A 19,693-nucleotide genomic window follows, 5' to 3' on the forward strand; every position below is an offset into this window, starting at 1 on the left:
CAGTAATTGTTTTTAAAGTTAAGCAAAACCTCTTAACCATCTCCAGAACTCACTGATCTTGTATACAAATGAAATGTTCATGTGTTAAAATGACAAACATGAGGCTAAGAAAGTCCAGTTTCTGGAGGAGTAGCACAAGAACTAGCACTCCTTCATAAGGAATTCAGTCTTACGCTAAGTTTGTGGAGTATAAATACCTGTTTTACACATCCCTTATGCCTTTTTTGGCCCGTTTATTTAGCAATTTTATTAAGAGCAGCCAGAAGAATCTTTCAAGGTTTCAGGTCTGTTCAGTCTTGCCAGAAGCAAGTAACAGCAAAAATTGGAGTCTTATCAGTCAAATTCTAGTTAGAGCTTAACGACATTGATACTGAAACAAGTTAAAGAACAGCACATAATTCTGCTACAATCTTCATCAGATCTGTAAGATGCACCCAAAATTTTTGAGGCACTTCAAGATGATTTTAGTTAAAAAAAAACACACACACAAAAGAACTACTATAAATGAAAAGAGTGATTCTATCCAAATTGGCTTTTTATTTATTAATAATAAAGACTACTGACATATACTGCTTGCAAATAGGATAGACAAAAAATTATAAAAATAAACCAGTAGATATTTTTAAGGGCAAATGTAAAGTTTGCACATTAGATTATTTTGTATACTTTTTTATACTATAATTATAAACTAGATTATCTTAAGCCAAAAAAAGCAAGGTGCAAACCAGCAAATATCATATGCCATCATTTGTATTTTTAAAAGGAGAAACAGAGACCAAAAACCCTAACATGTACGCAGAATACCTCTGGAAGAACAAACTGCTGTCAGTGGTTGCCTAAGAGATTGGATCAGGGAATTGGAAGGAAACTGACTTTTCACTGAATAGCATTTGGTACAATTAAAATTTTTTAGAATCATAATCATGTACAATTTCTTTAAATATTTTGATTAATATGTAAGACTAACCCTTAACACATGGATTTAACAAATTATACGCCACAATGAAATGATTTAAAAACTCAGCATTTTGGGAAATATTTTCATAAAAGGGGTTTACAAGGTAAGAAATGAGTGAAAAAATGCTGATGCCGTACATACTTTATTACAGTGATATTTTCATGAAGAATTTCACTTCCAAGTATATAGTATTTCAGGGAGTATGTGAAGACGATAAGCTGACTACAGTGGCCAAGGTTAGCCTTTTTCCTAAGAAAAATATTTAGGAGGCTTGAAATTGTCACTTGAAGAAAAAAATGAAATGTTTTATAGTGAGTTTTAGGTGTACTTGATAAATCAAGATTAATTTTAAAGCCAGTTATTAACATGCTACTTATCTGCATGTTATTCAAGACAAGAAAAATATGTTGATATACAAGAATAATTAAATTTTTATTTTCTGTAGTCTTGAAAATAATGACTAAAATGTAATTCAGGAGTGTATTTCTCTAGCCTGGCTTTTCACTTGTATCATGAAGGTGATGGCACAGACATTAACTGTTCTGAATATCATGTTCTATTGTTCATGTGCTTTCTAGGGTGGGTATACACACTATATACTTGTCAGGCTTTTCCCATTATCCTAACTGAATAGTATCATATCCCCTCCCACCTACCAATATGGAGCCTAAATCCCAAAGCAGAGTGTGGGATCACCTACTTTTCCCGTCTTACACCTTTTGTTAAGCCATTTCAGAAACAGTAAGAGCTGATCTGCCTTTCTGTCTGACACGCAGAACCTAAGAAAGCAGATTTACGTGATGCCAGTGTCTTTGTACTTCCACACTCTGGAACAAGCACATTTGCAAACAGCTCTGGGAGTGTTAAAAGGCCCTCAAAAACTTAGGAGTCATATCATCTCTAGTATAAAAGAATTCACAAACATCCAGTTCCAGATAGTCCCTGAGCACACTGTTCATTCCAACAAGAAGTCTCCAGAGAGGTAAAGAATGAAAGGCACATTTTCTCCAACTTGAGGATCACTGCATAGCATAGTACTAGAGATGGTACACCAGCCAGGCTAATCAAGGTTCTAAAATGATGACATTCCCCCTCCCAATTTTAACTCTTATATGCTGGAAAAAGTCTAATGTTGGATGTGAACACAACACTTTAGAGGCGTGGCAGCTGGATTATAACAACCTTCCACAGGAGATTCAGGAGTAAAGGATAGCTTCAAGACTCCTCTTCTTCCTTTTCCAGGAAATCAGTCAATGTTCCATTGTCAATAGGAATTAATAAATATTCCACTCCATCAGTTCCCTACGAGATGTAAGAATACCCTGGACATTAGTCATTCATAAGAGACATATTTGAATCCTATTGTAGGTTAAACAAAAAGGACTTAATATTTTATATAAATACAGAAGTATAAAAAGGGAAAAGGACACACAGGCATGTGTATCTATTTAAATACAGTTTATAGTTAAACCACTTTATAGTGGAGAAAAGACTAGAAAGTGAGTAGGTGGGTATTTGTTTCTTTCACCCTCCTGCTCTTTCTAAAATTGTACACTATTGATTTCTCTGTTCTTTAATTTCCATTTCAACTGGATCCTTTCCATTGATTTTTAAATATCTCACTAGATTCCTCATTCTTCAACTATCACCAAACCTCTGCTCCTTTCCAGAAGAGTTGCCTATAGTGGTCTCCATTTCCTCACTTTTCACTCAACCCAGTACAACCTGGCTACTGCCACCATTATCCTGTCACTAAAAGAGTTTTTGCTTAGACCACCAAGGAATTCCATTTCCTAAATCCAACAGATATTGTCAATCTTCCTCTTCTGGCCTCTCAGAAGCACCTGACACTGCTGACTATTCTTTCTTAAACATGCTTCTCTTGGTTCTGTGATGTCATATCCTGGTTTTCTTGCTGGCTCTCTGGCTGTTTCTCTCACCAAGTAAAAGATTTTTCTTTTACTTGGCCATTAAATGTCACACTTCTAGTCTTAACCTCTGGCTCTCTAATCTCACTGTATATAATCTCTCTATATGTAGTCCCACCAATGCGTGGTTTCATTTACAACCAAAATACACAGGACTCATACATAACTTTGTATCTCTAGCCCAGATCTTTCCCTCTCATTCTTGTTGCAGGAATCCAGCTCCCTAGTTGACACCTCCACTTGGAAATCTCAAAGGGACCTCAACAGAGTTAAGTCCAAACATACAAGGTCACAACTCATGATCTATTCTTCCCCAAAAGTTTGCTCTTCCAGTTTCTCACCCAACGATCCTAAAAGAGTTTTTGCTTAGACCACCAAGGAATTCCATTTCCTAAATCCAACAGATACTGTCAGTCTCCCTCTTTTGGCTTCTCAGAACTATATGTCTGGTTATGCAAGCCAGAAACCAGGAATTACTCTTGACACTTTCCTTTCCCTTGGCTCCCATATCCAATCTATCATCAATTCTTGTCAATTTTGCCTCCTAAGTACACCTTGAACCCAGCAATTTTTCTCTCTTCACCCTAGACCAAGTTACTGTCATCTCATCTGGGCTATTAACACCTTCCTTGCTGGTCCCTGTGCCTTAACTTGTGGTAGGTTCCCATCCCACTCTGTCCCACTGCACTCTGATACCAGAGTCACAATTTTTTCAATGCCTTCCCATTAGTTTTAAATAAGGATAAAAATCTGTTCATTGACCTAAAGTTGTGCATGGTCTAGCCCTTACATCACTGTCTTTTCAGGCTCATCTTGTGCCATGCTGGCTTCCTTTTTGTTTCAGGGTGTCTTTACATGCAGTTCCTGCCTAGAATGCTCTTCCCTTCCTATCTGACTAGGTCTTCCTTTAGCTCTCAGTTCAAGTGGTTTCTTCTGATATCCATAATTAGGTCAATCCAACTATTTTAATATGCTCTTTGAGAACCATGTACCTTGTGATCACAGGACTTAATCACAGGTAAAATTTTACATGTGTGTGATTATTCAACAAATGTACATGTCCTCCGTTAGACTTTAAGCTCTATGAGAAAAAGATTTTGTTTATTACTGTATCCTAATACCTAGTGCAATATCTGATATATAGTTAGCACACAATAAACACAGACCAGATTAACGAATGGGGTAGAGGAAAAGCGGGAGAAAGGAGTAGAACTATTGGATTCCTAATACATTTCGAATGGCCTATTACTTTGGACTAGAACTGTTAGGTTTTCTGCTCTACTCTGAAAGAGTAATTCTGTCTGTCTCTTTCTATAGAACTCAAATAGCACGTTGCCTAATGGATCCCTGTGATCGATCCATCATGGAACCTCACTTTCATAATCATATCTGAGTCAAAGGGATACTTGGCCTTAAGTAAACAAGACAGCTATTACTTGTGTATCGTGCTACAACAGCAAAGTCTTACCTTTTTTGTTCTTATAAGCTTGTGGTCCCTAAATTCAGTTAACTGGGCCCGAAGTGTCAGATCACTATTGACGAGGAATGCCTCTCGACACTGCTGATAAAAATCTTGAAAAGAAAGTCCTGGAGAGTTCAAAAGGAGATGTGGATATAAGTCAGCATTTAAGACATGACCCCATATGTGGATACCCACACCAAAGAACACAGAAAAAATGTGCTATGGTCACAGTATGCCAAAGCAGTAAGTATTGATTTTAAAAAGTAAGTGCCTCTGGAAGAAGCAAAACTAGAGAATACTTAGGTATTATACACTGTGGCTTGTATTTTTAAAAGAGAACCGATTGGTTGAAAATATTCAAGTATGACAAAGTATAACGTAATCCTGTGGGCAGTTTTAAACAGCGTGAATAAAGTTGACTTTTAAAGAGGGAATCAGTAAGTTATGAGAACTGAATGATTATTAAAATGTTTGTTTAAATTAACACATTGTTTTTACTCAAAGGGAAGACCATCTCCTAAGATGCCCAGTGTGTGAAATATATGTAATTGGTAGATACACATCCATAGTTAGCACAAGCAATTTAAAAAACAAGCTAGGTTTGTCTTTCAATTTGCATTGGCAAACAGCCTGTTCAGCAGTGCATCTGTAGGGCCACTTGAAAATTTGGCATGTGGCAGACACATTGATCACAGAGCAAACCATTTATTCACTGCTGTGGAAAAACTGCAGTGCTATTATTATTAGATTCCAGAAAAAGGAATTTAAGGGGTGAAAGAAAAAGTCACACAATTTAATATCATAAATATTGGATACCAATGTAAGAAGGGTTATCCTGGTTATCCAGCTGATACTTTATTAGTAGCCTGAAAATCCCCCTAAGGAAAAAAACAAACAGGAATTCAAATCCAGAATGTTAAATTCACATCAAAAGATAACAGCTAGTAGTAAAATACAAGAAGAGAATGTGAAATACTTGGTCTGTCTGTATTAGCTCCTGTTCCTTTTTCTAAGGAACATCATATCCTGGCCTGCTTAAAAAGGGAAGCTCTTTTACTTCCTTTAAAGGAAACTCTAGGAGTATTTTCTTTTTAGACCATAGGTTAGTTCACTATAGAAAACTTGGAATATATAATAAAATCTAATGAGGAAAATAGCCATGCCACAGCCCTAAAATAACAACCACTAACCTCTGATGCAGAGATCATATTTGTGTATGCTGCTTTCTCAAATCTTTGTAGAAAAGGCAACGTGGAAACATACATTCATGCATTTATATATGGTATACACCATTTTATACCTCATCATTTCACTTAGCTGATTCTTCCAAGTCTTTAAAAACTCTTCCTAAACAATTTTTAATGGCTGTTCACCTATGATATCATGTACCACAAACTTACCATTTCCCTGTTTTGGATGTTTACTTCCAATTTTAATTATTAAAAATATGGTCATATTAAAGAAAATTGCCATTAATTTTGTCCACAACTAAATTTTGGTTAAGATTTTTGATCAGTGACATTCATACTAAGTAAAAACTAAATGATATTGGAGTTTGCAGAATGATCCAAAATTTCAAAGTAGTTTAAATAAATTTTTAAAAAAGTGTTGAAGGCTAGCACCCAAACATTTAGGTATGCCAAACTAAAAAATATTTGCATTAGAACAGTCAGTGTCATATTTAATGTTGGGAGTACTTATATTACATGGATCCCCAACTTCATATGTAGTAATTTGCAACAGTCCATTAGCAGTAAGCGTAGCAGTAAAATTGAATGGAGACTTTCTGTTCACAATTCCATCAAAAATTTTGATTAGATACCCATTTAATACATTTTCAATATTAATGCAACCCTAATCTTATTTTCAAGTGTACAAAAACAGCTTTATAAAGTAACAACATTCATTAGCATTTGAGAGTTAACAAGAGGGAGTCTTGTGGTGGTTAACAGCTGAATATCTTCATTATGGTGGTATTAACAGTCACACAAAGGCACACATGTGACAAAACTGCAGTGCGCACACACAAATGAGTGCATGTTATCGCTGGTGAAATCTAAATGAACTATGGATCATGCCAGTGTCAGTTTCTTGGTTTTAATACTGCACTGTGGTGTGAGGGGTAGTTGGGAAAGAGGTTCTGGGGCTTCCCTATACATTTCTTTGTAGCCTATGAATCTGCAATTATTACAAAACAAAAAGCTTTAAAAAAAAAACCAAAGAGAAATAAATAAACAGAAAAGAAATTGCTAACAAAAAAACCCAAGATCTATTTGTAAGTTCCTATGTATCCTGCCTCCTATCTATTCACCTCTCTTCTTTTTCAGGGTCAGTATTATCCTAAATTGGGAATTTTTCATATCCACACATTTCAAACTTTTATTCATACAAATGTGTGTGTGTGTGTGTGTGTGTGTGTGTGTGTGTGTGTGTCACACTACTGTTACCCCACATAAGTCAAACTCCTGGTTGCCAATGCTGCTTCTAGATCCAGAACACAACTGGGCTGTGGCTTCAACTCTCTCACTGCTTTATGATTCTGTTTCATTGAGTTGTTCATACTTTGAACCAGGCTATATCTTTTTATTTTTTGTTGGTTTTTATCTATTATGCAGTGAGGCACAAAAGGAGATGAATTAAAGTATGAAAGTGTTTTGCCATCTGGACCAGAAGTATCCTTTCATTGCTCTTAAAAAAATAGTCTTTGCTAGTTTTACCTGCTTGTACTTTAAGAAATTTTGAAATTTTGTCAAATTTAAAGAACAAAAAAAATCAATTACATTTTGATTAACTTGTAAATCTAATACATTTCTAACTTGAGAGGAATTGCTACATCTATATTTAGTCCACTCATCCAAAAACACAATATTTCTTTTCATCTATTCAAATCTCAATTATCTGTTTGTTCTCAACAGGTTTTTTGTGTTTCAACACTTCCTCGTTAAATATAGTTCTAGAATTCTATACTTTAGGGGGAGTTTGCTACTAAAACCCTCTTTCAACAGGTTAATTTTCGTATAATTTATTTTTTTGCTGGCTTATGCTATAGCCAGCTTTCCTTTTTTTTTTAAACATTTATTTAAGTATGTTTTTCCGTGCTCGCTTCGGCAGCACATATACTAAAGTATGTTTTTCCAGGACCCATCAGCTCCAAGGCAAGTAGTTGTCTCAATCTAGTTGTGGAGGGCGCAGCTCACAGTGGCCCATGTGGAGATCGAACCAGCAGCCTGTTGTTAAGAGCACCACACTCTAACCAACTGAGCTAGCCGGCCGCCCCAATATCCAACTTTTCTTAGCTTTTATTAATTCAGATATGTCTCTTGGTTAGGCTGCTCCACTGGAAACATTAATAGAAATGTGTTTAAAAGCATGAGCTTTGGAACCCAGTAGATTTGCATCAAAACTTCAGTGCCCTTTACTATCTACCTGAGAGTGGTTATGAGGATTAAATGAGGTATTTTATGTAAAGGGACCTGTGTTTGAATCATAATGGTCATATGTAATTAAAAGAACCATCAAAATTAAGTAAAGTCCATCAAAATTCTGCTTTTTCTTCCACACTGATTACTGAGATAATCTTATTCAGAAATACAAAAATCTATTAGGAAATAAAAAATGTTGGTATTCTGCTTTGTTATTAGGCAATTTGGTAAATTACTACTGATTACTGCATAACCCAGTATTGGCAACTATTATTACTACTATTTCTCTTAATCCTTCAGACTAAGTAGGAACTTTAGTATTGCCATTAAAACCTAGTAGTGCATGTCTTAAAATGTATAGAGTTAAAAAAAAAAAAAAGAAACTATAGTTTTCATTCTTACCTTGCGTTAGGGGTAAGGCTTCGTAAGACATGAGTTAGGGAACTAAGTGGTAGTGATCCAGATTGTTTAACCAGAAGAGAATTCTCATAGGAGGTTTCTTCAGTATAAGGACTATATGTAGTAGTTTCATACCAGAGCCAGTTATAAAGACTCTGCTTTACATGATCCCACACTAGAGCACATGATCAAAGAAACAAAAATTACTAATTATTTTCGTATTGTCATGTTACTAGAGTCTAGGAAAGAATGAGAAAGCAGTAAATAAATTAATCCTGAAAATTTTCTTTTTTGCCATTTCCTCATTGAAAATCAGTACGTAACAATCTAAGTTCGCTGTCAATCAACATTTCAATCTTTACTGGTATATTAAATACAAGTTAAAAAGTTAAAGTATATTAGCACTACCAAGGCATTCTCTTAAAAATGTAACAGTTTAATATTTTGTTCTGTAGGATTATTAGTCTCTGAGTTAAATTGCAAAAAATAAATGTTGCAATACCATGAAGAGTAAAAAAAGACCAAAATAATAGTTGGGTCTCCTCTCCTTCATGAAGCTTTAGGTTAAACACCTCCTTTAGAATCTGAATTTTTATTTTCAAGAATTATGTTCTAAATCAGATTGAGGACACCTATATTTTTTGACAACCTGTGTTTTTAAACATGCAACAAAGGAAAACTACTGAAAAACAATAAAAATGTGACTTTCACCATTAAGAAAATTAATTTTATAAGACTGATATCTCAAGAAAGAAAAACAGTAATATTTAACTTACTGAGAGGAGCATTGATGTGATCAATAGATGCTATAAGGTATATGTTACGTAAAGATGACAACTGTCCAATAATCTGCTGACTTTTGTCACCTCTCAACATTTGGCTATCCAAATTGTGGATGAGAAGGAAGAGTTGTAAAGAAGAATCTAAAAGTAACAAGAATTCAGTTATTTTCAATGAATATTTTTGAAACCCTTACTACACACAATGCCTATGGATTAAAGAATATATCAAAGTACTATAGGACAAAATAACTATTGCTTAGTAAAATGCAATGTATTTGAGAAGGTATGTCAGTCACTCCAATGATTTCCCTATTCATTGGAAATCAATAGGGACTGGAGTGGTTACAGTTTTAACTATAATGGTTAGCACTTGAATCAGACCATAAAGCAGTTTTAATAAGGGAGAGGAAATATGGCAAGATGCATAACTGGATTGGAAGTGAATTTGTGCATGTTGAATTGCAAGGTGGAAGTGGAAGAGAAACGCCAAAGAAACAAAAAGAGAGTTCTCACTATGCATTAAGTGTTAATACAGAAAACCCTGATTATGACAAAAGCCAAAGGAGACCAAAACAAAAAGGAGGGGGAAGAGGCTTAGAATATTGCTCAAGGAATAAGGAAAGTGAGAGAAGCAAAATGTCATAAGTCAATGAAGGAAGAATTTTGGAAGATGGAGCTGTCAACACCATCAAATACTATAGCAATTAAGAGAAACAAAAACGAACCAAGGTCAAGGTGTTCAGCAAGAAGGAAATTATAGATGATCTTCAAGCATACAGTTCAGGTAGCACAGAAGCAAGAAATTAAGAAAGAAATAGGTAAAAAGTAGAAGGCAGGACATGTCTTCAAAAACTCTAAAATCATTGAAATAGGGAAATAAAATAGTGTGGAAGGGCAGTAGAATCAGGTAAATTCTTTTCCTAAGATCAAATTAAGTCTATACGTGTTTAAAATCCACTGTAAGTCTCTCAGAAGTTGGTAAGAAATGGGAAATTTTGCCTTTATGAAGGAGGGTGAGCCTTTAGACAGAATAAGTAAATTTCTCTTGCACTGGGAGGGTAGGAGGATAAGCGAGACGATATAATGAGAAATATTCTGAGGTGATACATTTTGAAAGTCCAAGTTCCTTGAATTCTAGGAGACATAGTTAACAGTATTTAACAGTATTTCAATTATATATATAAACATATAAATTATATATAAATAGAAAATAGATTTTATATATAAAAATATAGTCTATATACTATACTAGATATAATTAAAATTATAAATATATTATTTAAATTATAATTATATATTTATATAAACACATATTTTACATACCTGTACGTAAAACATATATTTACATAAATTATTTTTATATGTACATTTATGACATTATATATCGTATATAATATGTATTATATATACTACATATATAGTAAATATGTACATATATATGAAATGACTTAGGCACCTATTTTAATAAGCATACAAACAATACCAAAATTATCCATCAAATCAGTTAAGCATAACCAGTTACTCCTTTCAATTCTTAAGCAATAATTAAATGACAATTGTTAGAGCCTAAATAATTTTATTTCTAATTTTTTGAAATGCTCACATAACCAAAACATTCACACCAAAAGAATAAAAAGTTTTTCCATTCCAGATTTTAGTATATAAAATTATTGAAATGCAGTGACATTTACTCAGAATAAATACGAATATTTCATGAAAATATTGAACAATATAAAACTATCAGACAAAGGTGTACTAATCAATTGGAGGCACTTAACACTCGTGGAGAAACCTGAAAATTATTCTGAAATAAGAGGCTTTGGGTTATACAAATTCCAGCTAGTAGGAATAAGTGTAAGGTAACTAGTGAAGTTCACAGAAAATCGCACAGATAATGAAAAAAGAAATTATTTTAGAGAAATCAAAATCAGCACTGAGAGAAGAACCATTATTGAAATAACCATCATTTTTGTGTACTAATACACAAATAAGTCGAAGTGTGCTTAGCTTCACCCTAAAACTAGAGCATCTACTTCATGTTACCTTCTTTAAATTTGTTTATTATCCAGTCTAGCTGATCCAGGACACTGCGAAAAGTACCCATATGATCAAGGACCTCTTCTGTTATAGAATTCAGGATCTATATCACAAAAGTGCAAGAGGTACATCAATTACAACTTATTCTGTCATATACGATAAATACAGCTAGCAAAGCAATTCTTTTTTATAAGTTAAAAATGAATTTGGATTTCCCACCAACTATGAAAAATCACTTTAAAAAATTCTGCTGGTACTTAGGTATACCTATATTTTTTGCATAACTTATGGCTAAAAGAAAGGAAACAGGGAAGAACTGCACTGAAGTAAAGATAAGAGGGCAGCAAAAACAAAAAACAAAACCAACAATACAAGCAACATTAGAAAACTAAATTTATCAAAGGAAACAGGACATAAACATTAAGGACACTTTTAGAAAGGAGTACTACATCGGTTAATATCTAGCACCCGAAAGGTTTAACTTAATTTTCAAATGATGGAGATGAGCATTTGGAGTAAAAATGATCTATAAATATATTATAAAACTACAAAGTATCACATTTTTATTATTTTTTGAGTACCAAAGTGACATAAAAGCATAATAAAATTGAAATCCCCCATAATCCTGTCCTTCAGACAAGTACTGTTAATATTTGGTGCAGTACACAAAGCTAACTAACCTTTCCCTGAGATCTAATACAGTGTCAGTTACAAAGTAGGAAATTCAAAGATGGGGATTCAAAACTGGAACCTCTGAGGCCAAACACATGCTCTTAAGCACTATGTAAGCCTACTAGTGTGAAGGCTAAAAACAAACTGAATGATCCAGAATGAGAAGTAGCATCCTCATTAACATGTGGTAGATTGGCAGGAGATACAATGTTCCTTTTAACATTTCTGAAACTTACTGATTTCACATTTATTCCAGGAAAGAAGCCATTGATGACAACATGAATGGAATCTCGCAGCATGGTGGATCGAAACTTTTCTAGTAAATCTCTCTTAGAACCCAAACCATAAAGCACAATGTTGAACCCCAGGCTGTTAGGAAAGATAGCATTTGTGAAATTCAAGTTCAGTACCTCTTCTTGCCAACAAGTTTATAATCAACCAGTTTCCTTAATTTAAGCTTATAAAGAATATAGGAAGGACTTGGATGTCTAAATACCTATACTGATTCCCAACTCATACAAGGTAAAAGCCCAATTTTATTATCTGTACACTAAGTTTATAGTTGTAATTTTAGTAGCTCTCTCTCCAGGTCATGTTACTTTCAAGCCACAGACGCCCAGAGTAAAGGGAGAACATGATAGGTACAAGGCATTAAAAAGTTTTACAGGCTGAACCAGAGTTTTAATTGGTAGATTAAACTGGAAAGGTAACCAGGGACCAGGTCACAAAGGCCTTGTTAAGTCAACTAAGACATTAATTAGATTTTATTCCAACGACTATGAGCATTTATAAGTAGTCAGGCGTTAACTGAAAGGTTTTAAGTAGGAAATAACATGGTCTTCTTAGAAAGAGCACACTGGCTGAGTGGGAGGAATGGATAAGGAATAGGGACAAAACTGACTTGAATTAGGTGTCATGGAAAAATGTGTCAAGAGCTGTATAGGTCAAATCAATAGAATTTGGAGAGTGATTAGATGTGGAAGGTGAGGGAAAGGGAATATTGAAGAATAACTCGATTTTGGGCATAGGCAACTACGTGAATGGGGTGACATTCACTGTGCTAGGTCGCAGGGGCAGGTGGGAATGATGAGTTTCAGATGAGTTAAATTTTATGTACATTGAATATTTTTATGACATGCACATGGAAACTTCCAATATACATTCAGATATCCATGTATGCTGTTAAGGAGTGAGATCCAGCCTGGGTTGGGCTGGAGATAATTATGGGAGTTATTCACATACAAAAGCAAATGAAGCTGAGAGTGAATGGGATGAGACAGAACACCACAGCACTAGGGGTCAAGCTAAAGGTCAACTCCAAGATTGTTTACAGAGGTCGATGAGAAACAGTATTTATGTGATGCTCTAGCAATGCAGGATAGCCTAGAAATGGAAGAGAGAGAACCCCCAAAGGTAGAGAGATTAATAAGGTAGAAGAGCAGAAAACAAGCAAGGGAATTCAGAGAGCTAGCAATTCTGTTAAAATAGTTGACTGAGGTCTAGGCTAGGAAGCAAAGCAAACCAAATTATTGGAGTTGACATACTGGAAGAAAGAAGAATTGGTGGAAAGGGGAGTGGGATTAGAGGAAAGAGCTGCTTTATAAGTTTATAATGAACAAATCCATAAATAGTTATCGAGAGAAGCCGAGGTCCTAGCAAGGAAGATAATCATTCTCTTACTAGCATAACCCTTCAACCTATTATTGGCAAAAGAAAACCAGGATCAACTGGGGAAAAATGTGGCAATTTCTATGTTCCTACTGCTTATTGGACCTGCCTTCTTATTTACCCCAATGAATATGTATATAATTTTGAGTGTGTACGTATGTTTACATTACCATTCATTTTAAGCATTTCTTTATACTAAGGTTCTTTTAAATACAAATATAAAAGTAATTATAGTTTAAAAATTACTTTGTCTTAATTTTACTTTTTTTATTTTATTTTAATCATTCTTCTAGGTATTTTAATGGAAATTTAAAATTTAATCTGCGGTATCTGAAAAACGATAAAAATGAAAAAACATTCTAAGAAATAATTTTGAAATAGTAAAATAATGTTCATGGGACAGATCTCACAAAATCCTAAAGGTCTATAGTACATGTATACAGGATGACATTAAAAGAAATACATATTTTCATTTTAGGAACTTTATTATGGAAAACGATTAAAACCTAATTGATATATTTATTGACAAATTAGACTTTCAAATATTTTTATGAGTAATAACTTGTAATTCAAAGAAAGGCTATTTATCTTACTAATGGCTTTTACACCTAATAACCTTAGAAAAGACAAATTTCTTGAAAACTAGAATTTCTGAGAAAAGCCACACAATGACATTTTTACATTTGGGTCATAAAATTGTAAAAAAATAAAAACCTATTTTTAAAATTTTTATATGTAAATAAAAATTTCACAAATAGAAAAATTCACTGCAAAAAGAAAAAATGTTAAACTGCTTTGATTTTAAAATAGACTCACATCAACATTTGATAAGGGTTTGCAATGATGATAGTACTTACTGTAACTGCAACATCCATTTATGAAATAATTGTTCATATTGTTGATTTAGTTGTTTAAGTTCAGCAGAAAAGGAAGGAGAAACCTTGCTCAATAAATTACGCAAAGTTTGCTTAAAAAAAAAAAGGAAGAGTGAGGGAAGAAAATCACTTTCAAACAACATACATCAAATTAATCTAAACTAAAAATATTTCCTTAGATGTAGAGATTAGAAGAGGCCATTAGTGGAAATATTAATCAGGTTTGGTAATGTGTGCATCAATTGAATACATATCATCTTTTAAACATGACTGAAATATTTGTTTTCTTAAAATTTTTTAACATTCTTTTTAGTACAAATATATGATAAAAGTAAAGATTTTGCTGTTTTTTCTAGAATCATTTACATAATTATAAATTCCAAATATAAGGCTTTAATTTCTAAAAAGATCGTTACCATAAAAAGATGATGATTAAACCTGCCTCCAAACTTTGACAACAAATCCAGACAGTTTTAAAAACCTATGGATTTGAAAAAAATGTAAAAGCTTAAGGTAACAACAGTTCAACATTAATTCTCAGAAAACATGAAAGGTTCTTTATAATTTACCACTATCATTAATAAAATAAATTTCTACCACTGCTCCTCTTCCAAAAGCTATTACTAAAAAATCCTGTAACTCTGATAAGTACTGCAAAGTTTTTAAAACAATAACGTACATAAACTGAGGAATGTACATGGCCCTGCACCCAAAACTTGAAAATTCATGCTGGTGAATCAAATATATTATAGCTTATTTTTTAAAATGAAAACTCTAGCAAAAGGCTGTATGTGCATTTTTATCCTAGCACTACCATGTTTTCATGATTTTATCCTTTAAGCAAAATATTAGTTTTTTTTCCAGCTAAAATTGCAATCAACATTCCAGGCACTCTGGCCTATACAGTTTTTATTTATCCACATATGTAAAGAGAAATAGGACAAGTTTTAAATTTAAGTAAAACTGTTAAGTAAGTAGTTTAAAAAATTTCTCTCATTCCTTCTAAAGTTTTGAGCCAGCCCTGAAAAAGCAGATAAACCACTAGTATCATTTCCAGTAGTCATTTATACTGGATTATCAGAGTATATACTCACACTTGAGTGTGAACCTCTATGAACTTTCATTTCCAATTTTAGTATCTGTGGAGAATTGTACTATTGGCCTCTAACTTCCCCCTCTCCATATCCACACCCTTTGCCATGTAACTCTGCAGTTCTTCCCACTAAAGATGTGGAGCCTGGTTCCCTGCCCTCTGACTCTGCTTTCAGCCATGTGATTATGTGATTTGCTATGGCCATTAGGATGAGACACAAGTGATACTGAGCCAGTCTGGCACCCAGGCCTTTAGGTCTTGTGTTTTCCACTTCTCTTACCTCCATGACATTGTCATGAAAAGAACATGCCTCAGCTAGCCTGCTGGTCCAAGGAGGGAGAGACATATGGAGCAAGTCCTAGGTCAGCCAACCCCCAACTCACCCGCTGACATGATTAATAAATTGACACATGCGCTGAGATTGTACTGAAAGGACTTCCCTTCCCTCATTATCGGTAACAGGTGTTTCTTTCATCCTCCTAAAGGTCGTTTTGCTTCTAGATCCTACGTAGTCCTACCTTGACCCTAGGTCCGTTTATCCTTCTCCCATGTTACTTATATAAAAATATATTCACTAAGTAGATATTAGCACCATCTCTTCGTTGGAACAACTCTGGCTCCTTGATAATGTTTTCAACTAGTCTCCAAGCTGCGTCTCAATACCAATAAGCCAGGTGGCAAAACAAAAACAAAACAACCACACAGCATTATGCCATTCAGAAGACAGAGACTTAGCCTGTATTTTCCTCTCTTTTCTATAGTTTGAAAACTCTGTCAAAAGCTCTGTACACCTTAGAAAACTGCACTAAAATCTGGCTTGCATCTTGATACTCTTTGAGCCAATAACAATCTTTTTTTTTTAACTTTTATTTGAGTTTTTCCAGGACCATCAGCTCCAAGTCAAGTAGTTGTTTCAACCTAGTGGTGGAGGGCCCAGCTCACATTGGCCCATGTGGGGATCAAACTGGCAATGTTTTTGTTAAGAGCGCTGCGCTCTAACCAACTGAGCTAACCGGCCACCCCCTACCAATAACAATCTCGAGTTAGATTATTAAGCCCACTTTCTACTGAAAGATTTTCTCACTCAGATGGTTCTGTCTCCTCTCTTTAGGGAAGTACCAAAAGCCCAACAAGTATAACTATATGATATTTCTTATAAAATGAGATACCACAATCACAGTATATATTGACTTGTTACTGCATTGAGCAGGTTTTCCATACTATCAAGAAGCAGAATATCCTCTGCTTTTTGCAAGGTTTGTAACTGAGAGAGTAAGGTCAATCTTTGTTTTATGACCAGTGTGAGGTTCAATGAATATGTGGGTTAAATGACTAAGAGAGATTAATGGTACATGGATATCAAATAAACTATGACACTCATAATTATTATAGATCATGAAGAAATGACGAATAAGAGAAAAAAATGCATAATTACAGTATGTCAAATAGAATTCTAATCCAGTGCACCATTTAGCATTTATATAATAAAATATGTTAACAGTTATGTCACATTAATTTGTTTCATTTGATCAGGAATAATAATTCTGCATGTGTACACTTACTCTTCAAATTTCCTGCTTATGTATTTTTCAGCTCACAATAAGAAAAACTTACAAGTAACATTCCTTGCAACATACCTGATCCAGTTTAGTTCTCCTTAGCTTCTGCAGTGTTCTATCAGAGGTTAAAACTTTTGAACTGCTGTGAGCTTCAAAATACTCTTCCACTAAGTCATTCTGAAAGTGAACAGAGCAAAGTCAGTTCTTAGTTTCAGGTATTTGTTTTATATCAAAACTAGACAGTAATAGCATCAAATAGGGTGAAATTCTTTATTTGGCATTCAGTATTTTCTGTTTGAAGCAACAATACAGATTTTGGACCAAGAGAATTTAATGCTAGTGATGAAACTGAGTAACTCTTAGGATCATAACAGTTACAGAAATGACTAGAGTGAAGTAGTCTGTTCCCCAAAACAATTCCTAAGTTGCAATATATAATTTCTATTTAGACACATTAAAAAAAAAAACGGGAGGTTTACACATTAGAAACTTTGTTTTGCCTCACACAGTCCTAGCAAATCCTTTAATATCAGTATAGTTGAAGTACTGTGAAAATGAAAACATACACAGCAAGTTAAAAAAAAAAGACTTGCCTACTCTTCCAGTAAAATGGCTCACACTTTTTCTGCTGACATGGGGCAGGACTAAACTCCACGGTGGTAAGGAAGAGATGGGAAGCCATTCAAGCAGTAGGCTTTCTAGACTGTTCTGAATCTTTACACAGAACACCAGGATAAGTTGCCTTTTCTCAAGCCATGGTGTCTGCAGTGTTCTTCCCAATAGCTCAGCATGGATCCATAAGCCATGTCATTGATAACTTAAATTGACTTGACTACATCAACATTATAAAAATAAAACTATATAAGAAGATATACACTGAGAAGTCTTGCCTCCAATTATCTTATCAAAATTTTTTTATTAAAAGATCATTTTATACAATTGAGTTGAGATGTCACCTTTAGCATATTCTGTGGTATTGTTAAATAGGGATGCTGCAGACAGGCCAAGATAGAGAGTACAAAATAGACAGAAATATATATGGGAATTTACGTGTAAGGCGGAGAAAATACAGAAAAGTGAAGAAAAATTATACTGATTGCCCCGTTTGGATCTCTTCTCTTAGGGTAGCTTATCTTTGAGACATTACACAAATTTTCTCGAAGGTTTAAGTCTCTCTCTTCACTTACTGTTTTGTCTCTTTTCATTTTCTTAGAAGGTATTTCTTTGCAAACAGGAGTTGAAACTACTCTATTCTGAGCTTGAATCTTTTGGCTCAGTGTGACTTCATTAGTGTCCTCTTCATATTCTTGTGCAGCCCCTTCATCATCCTCTGAGTTGGAAGCAGAATACTCACTTTCACTGTCAGAATGAGACCTTGGAACTGTGGGGGGAAAAAGTAATTGGGAAAATTTGACAGTTTGACAAGAGGCATTGTGGGGAAATAGGAAGAATGTGGGCTTTGAAGTAAGAGTCTGACTTCTCGTTTTGTGATTACTTGCTGATGATTTCACCAGAGCTAGTTATATACATCTTCTGAGCACCAGTTTCCTTACTTATCAAATGAGGGGTAGCAGTGCCTAACTTAATATATCATTGTGAAGACTACATTGAAATCCACGTAGAGCAACTAACAATGCCTGAGCTGTAGAAACTGTCAGTCACACCTAATACCATTCTCTTTCCTTCTTCCTTGCTAACCCAACTCCAGTTTTGTAAAACGTAGCCAGGTGCTCCACTGAAAGGAGAAATAATCATAGTGACCGTCTTTTCCTTTGCCAAATACTTGCTTTCCCAGCCTCCTTTGCAACTAGAGTTGGCTATGTAACTTCAGGGGAAATTTGATCAATGAAACTTGAAGGAAAATTTGCTGGAATTTCTGGGGAAGATTTTCCTCCCATATGGAATGAAAGCCCCTTATTTACACCCATAGCTTAAAGCTATGGAAGCCATTTTGCAATATGAAGTATCAACATGAAGATGAAAAACGATGATGGCAAAGCAAAAAGATAGGAACAACCTGAGTCTTTCATGACACTGTTGAGTCACATCAACCATAGAACTGCTGACTTATGATGTGATACTTAAATGTCTATGGCTTAAGCCACTATTCTAGAATTTTCTATTGCTGCCTACGAAAATGCCCTCCAAACTGATATAACACTCAATTAATGCAGCCACTACTGATACACAGCACACTCCATCCCAGAATTGATTAAAAAATTACATTTTTAAACAAACCATAGCTACCTCCATCACTCCCCAAGACTAATAAAGCTAGTTTTACACTCATAAAGGAAAGGCAAAACTAGTTTTACATTCAACAAAATAAGTATAAAACTATTATAAAAAGTTAACTTCTAAAAGATGGTGAAATAACTTGAAGCAAATCAGTATATTTATTTTGAACAATAATTCAGAATATCCAGTCAGCATATAAAAAATATAAGATACTGAAAAAAAAAAAAAAAAAAGGCTTGATTTTTGTGGGCATATACTGCTTAGCGGATTCAGATCTGCACTGACTGCTGCCCATGCAGATGGATGGGTTACAAGTGGTAGAAGGTACCATAAAATGTCTCCACCTTACTTACATGTATACATCATACATGTAGGTATACATGTTTGGTGATGACTGAGAAGGAAGAGGAAGTTATTTTCGCTCTAGAAAGTATTCTTCTTTGGAGTAAGGAGGAAACATAGGGCCTGGGATGTATTTGACATGAAATAATAATAATCATAATTGCACATATCATTTTTTATTGCTTCAGATATCCAACCATTTCTATGTAGTATTAACAGCGCTATGACATCTATACCTTGAAAAACAAGGACTACAGC

The 19,693-nt window shown here is 34.4% G+C and overlaps 2 protein-coding genes across 3 annotated transcripts in view; one reads left to right on the forward strand and one right to left on the reverse strand.

Annotated features, from left to right (window-relative positions):
* Nucleotides 1-12,048, forward strand: part of NIF3L1 (NGG1 interacting factor 3 like 1) — a 25,509-nt gene extending 13,461 nt beyond the window's left edge. The window contains exon 7 of one of the 2 annotated variants that reach the window (XM_074339875.1): nt 11,917-12,048. In XM_074339875.1, coding sequence (XP_074195976.1) covers nt 11,917-11,942 — 26 coding nt within the window. In that variant the 3' untranslated portion in view covers nt 11,943-12,048. Of the gene's footprint in view, nt 1-4,203; nt 4,346-11,916 lie in introns of those variants that run through there. The other variant, XM_019726771.2, reaches the window with a different exon arrangement.
* ORC2 (origin recognition complex subunit 2) overlaps nt 515-19,693 on the reverse strand; it is a 37,493-nt gene continuing 18,314 nt past the window's right edge. The window contains exons 9-18 of the mRNA XM_019726767.2: nt 18,043-18,236; nt 16,934-17,032; nt 14,186-14,295; nt 11,897-12,029; nt 10,995-11,091; nt 8,946-9,092; nt 8,173-8,344; nt 5,165-5,226; nt 4,355-4,473; nt 515-2,260 (exon numbers count right to left, since the gene is read on the reverse strand). Of these exons, the coding sequence (XP_019582326.2) occupies nt 2,174-2,260; nt 4,355-4,473; nt 5,165-5,226; nt 8,173-8,344; nt 8,946-9,092; nt 10,995-11,091; nt 11,897-12,029; nt 14,186-14,295; nt 16,934-17,032; nt 18,043-18,236 (1,220 nt within the window). The 3' untranslated portion in view covers nt 515-2,173. The remainder of the gene's footprint in view (nt 2,261-4,354; nt 4,474-5,164; nt 5,227-8,172; nt 8,345-8,945; nt 9,093-10,994; nt 11,092-11,896; nt 12,030-14,185; nt 14,296-16,933; nt 17,033-18,042; nt 18,237-19,693) is intronic.

Source organism: Rhinolophus sinicus, linkage group LG01, assembly GCF_036562045.2.
Source record: "Rhinolophus sinicus isolate RSC01 linkage group LG01, ASM3656204v1, whole genome shotgun sequence".
Taxonomy (NCBI): Eukaryota; Metazoa; Chordata; class Mammalia; order Chiroptera; family Rhinolophidae; genus Rhinolophus; species Rhinolophus sinicus.